Source organism: Herpailurus yagouaroundi, unplaced genomic scaffold (assembly GCF_014898765.1).
Source record: "Herpailurus yagouaroundi ecotype Mexico unplaced genomic scaffold, PumYag 184, whole genome shotgun sequence".
In the NCBI taxonomy this organism is placed as follows: Eukaryota; Metazoa; Chordata; class Mammalia; order Carnivora; family Felidae; genus Herpailurus; species Herpailurus yagouaroundi.
Window position 1 is genome coordinate 9880178 of NW_024412415.1, and position 8560 is coordinate 9888737.

Here is an 8560-nt window from a genome sequence, read left to right on the forward strand (position 1 = left end):
TTTTTTTTTTTTTTTTTTTTTTTTTTTTTAAGCACTTGCTGTTTGCTAGGTGTTTTCACATCCATGATTCCCATCTGACAGCTGAGTAAGCAGGCTTATAGGCTCAGGTAAATAAGCAGTGGAGCTAGGATTTAAATTAGGGTCTATCTGATGTCTAAACTACACCTTTTCTGTTATACTACACAATACTCTTTTTATATTGAATTACTTTTTATATTTAATCTAACATATTAACAGTATAAATTCAGAAGATGTCAAAGTTAAGTGTGCTAAAAAGTTTATATCCCCCCTCCCCGGTTCCTTTTGTATTGTTCCATATGTATTTGATGCATGTACACACTTACATGTATATGCCTGCTTTTTACACAAATGTTAGGATACCATACACACTTTTCTGGGCCTTCCTTTAAAAAAAATTAACATGGCCTGCAAATTGATTTTTTTTTAATGTTTATTTATTGATTTTTGAGAGAGAGAGAGAGAGAGAGAGCACAACCCGGGGAGGGGCAGAAAGAAAGAGAGAAACACAGACTCCAAAGCAAGCTCCAGACCCTAGGCTATCAGCACAGAGTCTGATGCAGGCTCAAACTCACAAAGCGTGAGATCATGCCATGGTCGGAAGTTGGATGCTTAACCGACTGAGCTACCCAGGTGCCCTTCACATTGATTCTTAGTAGCACATATAAAGTTGCTCAGTTCTTTGTAATGCTGCATAGTATTCAGTAGAGTTGTTATAACCATAATTTATTTAACTGGTACTTTATGTGAACATCTAAGCTGTTTCCAGCTTAGACTTGTAACTATTATAAACAATGCTGTGGTAAATTGCCTAATACAATCTTTGTGTATGCATGTATATCAGCAAAAAAAAAAAAAAAAAAAAAAATCCCAGAAGTGGAATTTCTGGAGCAAGAATTTATGCATTTTTAATAACCCTTATTATAAAACTGATGAAAATAAACATGGTGTTATAACCAGGTGTGCTTTATTGCCAGTTTTTCTAGAATGAGGTATACTTAATTTGGGAATCAGGTTATTTTAAAATGGCATATTCATTACCTTATTTGTTTTTCATAATAGTTTCATTTTCTTTCTCAGTCTATATATCCAGATGTTTCGAAATGAAAAAATATTCCTTTGCTGCACCTACAATGATAAACTCTCCCCCTAAATACCCTAGAGATCTATGATGAGAAAATAAGAAATGAATTATTTGAGAGCATTTTAAAAGCTTTGTGCAAGAAAGTCAGTATTTATTTCAAGGGGAGTATGACTATTACCTTACCTGTTGTCTCTTTTCTTTCAAATATATTTGGGATTCGCTGCTAATATTCACAGTTGATAGGATACCATGAGGAGGCAGCATGAACTATTTTTCTGTACATGCCTCCGACATTGGTTTCACTTACAGTTAAAAAGTTAGAATTTGGGGGGCGCCTGGGTGGCTTGGTCGGTTAAGCGTCCGACTTCGGCTCAGGTCATGATCTCACGGTCCGTGAGTTCGAGCCCCGCGTCAGGCTCTGTGCTGACAGCTCAGAGCCTGGGGCCTGTTTCAGGTTCTGTGTCTCCCTCTCTCTCTGCCCCTCTCCTGTTCATGTCCTGTCTCTCTCTGTCTCAAAAATAAATAAACGTTAAAAAAAAAAAAATTAAAAAAAAAAAGTTAGAATTTGGTTTTGTTTGAATCATGATTGCTTCCTTAGGATCTTAACATGTTAGTCCTACAGAAGTATGGCTTTGTTTTTTATGTGTTTGGATGTTGAAGCAATGTCAATTGCCTCTGGTTACCCAGAGGATGAATATAAAGCTTTAAACACTTATTCTCACACATTGTACTTACCCACCATCCCAGACTGATAACAATTCATGGACTGGCCCCAATCAGTGGACCACATTTTATGTAGCACTGGCTTATAATTTAGCGGAAAAATGAGGACAAGGAAGACAGGAGAAAGCCAGTGACTGCTTAGAAGGAAAATAGTCAACCTTGTAGAGTCCATGCTAATTTCTTTTAGGTGTGTGTGTGTGAGAGAGAGAGAGATCAGACACCTGGTTAATGGTCTAAGATAGGGTTGGCAGATTTTTCTGTAAAAAGCCAAACAGTAAATATTTTAGGCTTTGCAGGCCAGCTACCTAACTCTGCCCTTGTAATGTGAACACAGTTATAGATAATATGTAAATGAGCGTGGCTGTGTGCCAGTAACACTTTATTTCTAAAAACTGTCAGTGGGCCTAATTTGGCCCGTGGGCCGTAGTTGCCAACTCCTGGTCCAAGATATGGTGAATACTTCACAGCAGATCATGAGTATCTTGGGATGTAGAATATTAGGAATAAGTTTTTCCTGATGTTCCTTAATGTTTTATTGAGTTGTCAGCTCAGTCACAGGGCCAGCTAATTCCTCTCTGCTATGTGCTGAGAATAGTTCAAGGCCTAAATCAGAATAGGACTACAGAAAATGTTTATAGATGATGCTGTACAGATGTCTGCTCTCTTCTACAGCAAATGGACTGATGAATCTAATTCATTTCTTTTTTTTCATTCTGAAATTGATCCATTGCCTCATAGGAAACACAGAGGTTCTGTGAACAAGTCCATGCTGCCATCAAGGCAATGATTGCAGTATATTATTCACTTCCCAAGAATCAGGGTAAGCCACTGTATACACATAAATGTTTGATTTATAGAGCAGATCTTTGCTAATATGACAGCTTCTGTCCTGAGACTATTACCTTTTCTTCAATTTGAGCATGTAGTGTAACTTGCTCACATAAAATGCCCTCAAAGATAATATAATATCAGTGACCTCCATAAATAATGCTTTATGCTAAGATATGGATGCTGTGTTACCATCTTCCCTGCTTTGCCTGACTCAAAGGTTTTTAGTTTTCACTGGCTCCTCCCCCTCTAACCCATTATAACCACTATAGATGCTGGATCTGTAGGGGCCTCCCCGGTCTCCTCCACCCATATGACATCACATGCTGTTTCTGAACTCCTTTACAAGTTAAGTGACCTCCAGCCCTGCCTGTAGGGTAATGCCTTGATTATAACCATGCCAAAATTATAAATGAATGCATGTCTCATGGATCTTTAGGGTTACTCAGAGATAGTTTAAACTTCAAGTGTTTCAGCCACAGTTGCCAAGGGACCATTGACCTTAACGAATGGATACATGCTGTCATGGAAGTATTTTGTTCCAGATCTCTTTAGGAGAGCACTACTCAGAAATGGTGGGAGGAGCAAGAAAAAGACATGGGGAAATACATAAGACCTGAGTTTTGTGTTGGTACTCACATTACTTTAAGTTCTGAAGGGCTTAAACTCTCAAGAAAGCAGATGGTGACTTCCAGAAAGGAGACCAGGCTGCTTAGTCTTTGGGTTTGGCTACAGGAATCACTCTGAGAAAGCTGGTACGAAGCACCACTCTGGACATCGTAGATGGCATGGCTCAACTTATGGATGCGCTTTTCATGACTCCAACTCAGAGGTAGTGATGCTACAATTGGGTTTATCAGTTAATGGGGTTCCTTGCTTCAGGGAGCGGAAAAAAAACTCATTTCAACAGCAAAGTTACTAATAGCTGAAAATGATGTTGAGCAAGATCATTCTTTTTTAGGAGAGAGGAACATTGGTTATTGATATATCCTTATTGATTCCTTTCCCCAGCTCAGAGAACAATGACCTTATTTCCTACAACAGTGTCTGGACTGCATGCCAGCAGGTTCCTCAGATACCAAGAGGTGGGTGAGAGTGGGAAATGGGCTTTTGACTCTGCTGGCCAAAGCAGATAGTTCTCTCATATCTAGTTTGTAGTTTTGTAGCATGTGCATATTTTAACTTACAACTTAGTGGAATGCATATAGTTTATCAGTAACATCAAAAAATAGGTATTAACATTTTTTGCCAGTCTTTTTAGCTCTTATACTTAAAAAAATTTTTTTAATGTTTATTTATTTTTGCGACAAAAAGAGACAGTGTGAGCAGGGAAGGAGCAGAGAGATATGGAGACACAGAATCTGAAGCAGGCTCCAGGTTCTGAGCTGTCAGCACAGAGCCTGACATGGGGCTCAAACCCACGAACCATGAGATCATGACCTGAGCTAAATAAAGCCAGACACTTAACCAACTAAACCACCCAGGCGACCTAGTTCTCATACGTTTTTAGCCCTCTTTCTGTGGCCGTGTCTTGTTGAACAAATGTGATTTGTTCTCCTGGTCCTGCCCCAGGAGCAGTATTATGGGACACACTGAAGCCCCTATGAGGTAGTGCCAGCTGGGCCAAAAGCAGTGTTTGTCAAGAGGACCATGAAGGGGAACATCATGTTACCATTTTATTTCTTCTAGTGGTGAATGATGAAAAGCTTTTTAACTCCTCTGGTTACCCGGAGGATGAATATGAGAAAAATTTTATTAAACCACTGCTCTTGTTGACTATCCTTGGCACTCTTCTCAAATGGGAACACCATTGGTTGCCATTTGCAGACTTCACAGAATTGTTGGGTTTCTCCTCTAATTCTAGTGCTTCTGATTTTTCACTCGTAGATAACAAAGCTGCAGCCCTTTCAATGCTGACGAAGAATGTGGATTTTGTGAAGGATGCGCATGAGGAAATGGAGCAGGTGAGGGGACAACTCCATGATCATAGATGAAACTATAAAGAAAGGAAATGTCCTGAGCATTAACTCAATAAGTCCCATCTTCACTCCTGGCTTTCAACTCCCATCTCCTACCCACACCAGTGTGTGATTTAGTACCACTCCCCTCTGTCTACTGCTGGGCAAGGGGAGTGAGAACAGGGTGCTTGAACTCTGTAGCCATTAGTGAAGGAGCTGGCTGAGGTTTGGGGATAACTCAGACATGATGCTGAAAGTGTAAAAGCCTTGGTTTTTTGTTTTTTGGGGTTTCTTTGGCATTCAAATATATCATGGCATGTCTTAGGCCGTGGAAGAATGTGACCCGTACTGTGGCCTCCTGAATGACACTGAGGACAACTCTGATAACCACGGTGATGAAGAGGATGATGGGTTGGGGTATCCAAACAATCGGGACTTATATTGGTCAGAGGAGGATCAAGAGCTCATAATCCCATGCCTTGCACTGGTGAGAGCATCAAAAGCCTGCCTGAAGAAAATCCGGATCTCAGTGGCAGAGAATGGGAAGAAGGATCAGGTGGCCCAACTGGACGACATTGTGGATATCTCTGATGAGATCAGCCCTAGGTAAGCGGAATCCCCACTTGAAACATGTGAGCAGCAGCATGTGACCTCAGCTTGTGTTGTCACCTTAAGCTTTTCCCCCAGTTTTTTATTTTGAACATTTTCGACCTACAGGAAAGTTGATAAAAGTATTGCATTGAACATCCATGTATCCTTCATCTATGTTCACCTGCTCACATTTTTTTCAACATTGGTTTATTTCTCAATGGATTAGATGTGCCATTTTTCTCCTGAACCATTTGAGAGTAAGTTGCAGACATCAGTGACATTTCACCCCTAAATACTTCAGCATGTATCTCTAAGAACAGACATTATTATTATATCTCCGAAATATAACTGAATAGAAAATAGTTACTATTCAAATGTCCCCATTTGTCTCTAAAATGTATTTTAAAGCCATTTTTTTTTTTTTTTTTTTTTTTTTTATCAAGGGGTCTGTCATAGTGTCACAGTGCATTTAGTTGTTATCTCTTGCAGTAGTCTGGTTTGGTTGTAGTCTCTTGCAACTATAACAGTCCCTATCCAAGAATCTAGGTCAGTTGTCTCACAGAATATCCAAAAATCTGGATTCATGTGATTGTCTTTTGTATGATTATAGATTATATTCAAGTTAAATATTTTTTTGGCAAGGAGGTCACATATTTGAGTATTTTGTGCTTCTCGTATCATATTGGGCAGGTGCATAATGTTAGTTTGTCCCATTATTAGTGGTACTAAATTGCATCACTTGGGTAAAGTCATGCCCACTTGAGTGACATCCATGGATGAACTCCACAGTTATTAAATTGATGGTTTCACATCCTCCCATTTTTAACTGAATTAATCATGTCCTATCATATAGTCCAAGGGAGTTTTTTCCCCCAGATTCCTAGGGAAATGTGGTAAGTAGATATTTAGTACATATCAGTTGAATTGATTCTGGTTGCTCAATTTAAGGAATTAATAGGCATTTATGGGACATTTCTCACATTCTCTCATGCCTTAATTGTGTACTGAAAACCACCCATTTCAGCTTTGTTCCTTTTTTTGTTAATGGTTATTTTTGCTTTCTGTCCTTAGTGTGGATGATTTGGCTCTGAGTATATACCCACCTATGTGCCACTTGACTGTGCGAATCAATGTAAGTACCAACTTGAGGGAATAGCTACTGACCTAAGTGGTAGAATTCCCCTAATTACTAATATTTCCTTTAAGCTATAGGAAACATATTTATTTGTTACACTAGGATGCCAGTACAACAATAATGTCACAGTTCTTACATGTATTTCTGCCTGATAAATATTTATTGAAGTTGAATTATAATAGCCATGAGTTCTGGTACTACTCTCTTCCATAACCTCTTGGGCAGTCACTTAGAAAAACCCAAAGACCATAGAAAATGCTACTTTGAAAAAGAAAGTTTGATTTGCCGCAGTACTTTAGTATCTTCTCAACCTGAAGTTGTAAATATCTGATTTCTGGTGTAGGCAAAACCAAGTGTTCAGAAACATACTCTGTTCTAATATAAACACATTGGGTGATTTAACTACAAAAGGTCAAGCTGTTTATGAAAATCTGATTTTATTGTATTCTTTCATGTCCTGAGTCCCGTGGTAGAGAGAATTCTATTATTTTTAGAGACTCAGATTATCTCTACAGTTACTGGAAAAAGAAATAAAACTACCAAATGGCTTATATCTTATATTCAGAATTTTCAATCCTAAAAATATTTGATAAATTAGATAGTGGAAATTAAATTCATCAAATGTATCTTCACAGTGTGCATATACCTTAAAGTAGAATAGGATCCTTTTGGGCATTAACTTCTTTTTTCACATTCACTTTTTAAAAATTGACTTCCCAAGAAATAAACATCATTAGCAATATGCCTTGTCAATTACCCCAAATAAAAAAAAAAATTAAAAGATGTAGTATATATTGGTGGCATATATATATCCTCATGTTCTCTTGTTACCGGTATGCTTAAAATTCTGTACATAGAATTTTTTTAAAAAGGAACTTCAGCTGTTCCTGCTATATATTCAAAGCTATCAGCAGTTGGGACAAATTCAGGTTATATTCTTACTTTTTTCATTTTTTAAAAATTTAAAAGTATTAACAAATTTTTAAAATTTATAAAATGTTAAAGTAGCAATATTAATAAGATTTTGCTAAATAGAAAAGAATCCTATAATTCTACCACCGTAATGTAACCAGAATTTTTGTTTTTGCACTTTCCTTCAAGTTTTTTTTTTTTTCCTGTTTTTTTATTACTTGAGTCTTAATATATCTTGGCTTTCCTTTCCTTTTGATAGTAGGGCTCAGGGTGAGTAACTTATCTGTTTCTTTTCTAGTCTGCAAAACTTGTATCTGTCTTAAAGAAGGCACTTGAAATTACTAAGTGAGTATGAGGACTTATCCCCAAATAGCTTTTTTGAGAATAAACCTATCCAATCATTCTCAGCTCCCAAAGCCCCATTTTAAGAAGTGGAAGAACGTGGATATGATGTTTTCTTCCCACTTGAGTTGTGGAGCAGCTAAGTTTCTACAAAGAAACTTGCCTTCTCTTACTATAGTTTCCTCTGTGCTCCTTTTGAGGGTAGGTTTTCCCTTGACAGTATAAATTTAACTTCTCTTTCTCCCCATTCCATTTTCAGAGCGAGTCATGTGACCCCACAGCCAGAAGATAGTTGGATCCCTTTACTCATTAATGCCGTTGATCATTGCATGAACAGAATCAAGGAACTCACTCAGAATGAACTTGAACTGTGAGTTTTCAGGCTCATTTGCACTCTCCATTCTCCTTATATCACAGGTAGTCTCTGATGTCTGCTTTTAAAATGGGGCTAGAATGCTTTCTGGATCAAAATGGAGTTCCTATCCATCCTTGTCAAGAGACACTACTACCAAAGATTGTTGGTTAGGCCAGACTGGCAGTTATTTATATACTACATAAGTCTGATATATTTTTCTGTGCTAGATACAAAAGATAATTGCATGAGTTTGCATTTCTGAATCGTGTTTCAGAGATTCCTGCAGAAGCTGCCTTATTCCCTATTTGCAATAAAGTGTGTTAATTCATTGTTAAACATATTGATGGTCTTAATAAAATGTTGACCTGCTGGTAATTCAATAAGTAACCTTTCAAAGTTTCTTTCTGTCAGAAATACAGTGGGTTGAGACTAGCACATCGCTTTCATGTGGATTTATAGGTCTAACGGTCTAATTCTGATCAGAACTGTACTTAGAACAGAAACACTTGGCTTTACTTCTTTAGAGAAGATAACTTCAAAGCCCCTGTGAGTACTTCAGTGTGTTATATAATATTATTCTTATCATTAAGTCCTTCTGAATATTATTCCATCCC

General features: G+C 37.7%; 1 protein-coding gene across 7 annotated transcripts in view; it reads left to right on the plus strand.

Moving 5' to 3' along the window:
- Positions 1 to 1676: 1676 nt before the first annotated feature.
- The window catches only part of CCNDBP1 (cyclin D1 binding protein 1), a 36462-nt gene continuing 29578 nt past the window's right edge, over positions 1677 to 8560 (plus strand). For 2 of the 7 annotated variants that reach the window (XM_040492457.1, XM_040492456.1), the window contains exons 1-9: positions 1679 to 2645; positions 3389 to 3485; positions 3665 to 3738; positions 4541 to 4617; positions 4937 to 5217; positions 6274 to 6334; positions 7548 to 7594; positions 7851 to 7961; positions 8406 to 8492. In XM_040492457.1, the coding sequence (XP_040348391.1) occupies positions 2609 to 2645; positions 3389 to 3485; positions 3665 to 3738; positions 4541 to 4617; positions 4937 to 5217; positions 6274 to 6334; positions 7548 to 7594; positions 7851 to 7961; positions 8406 to 8492 (872 nt within the window). In that variant the 5' untranslated portion in view covers positions 1679 to 2608. Of the gene's footprint in view, positions 2646 to 3388; positions 3486 to 3664; positions 3739 to 4540; positions 4618 to 4936; positions 5218 to 6273; positions 6335 to 7547; positions 7595 to 7850; positions 7962 to 8405; positions 8493 to 8560 lie in introns of all 7 variants that reach the window. The other 5 variants (XM_040492458.1, XM_040492459.1, XM_040492454.1 and 2 more) reach the window with 4 other exon arrangements.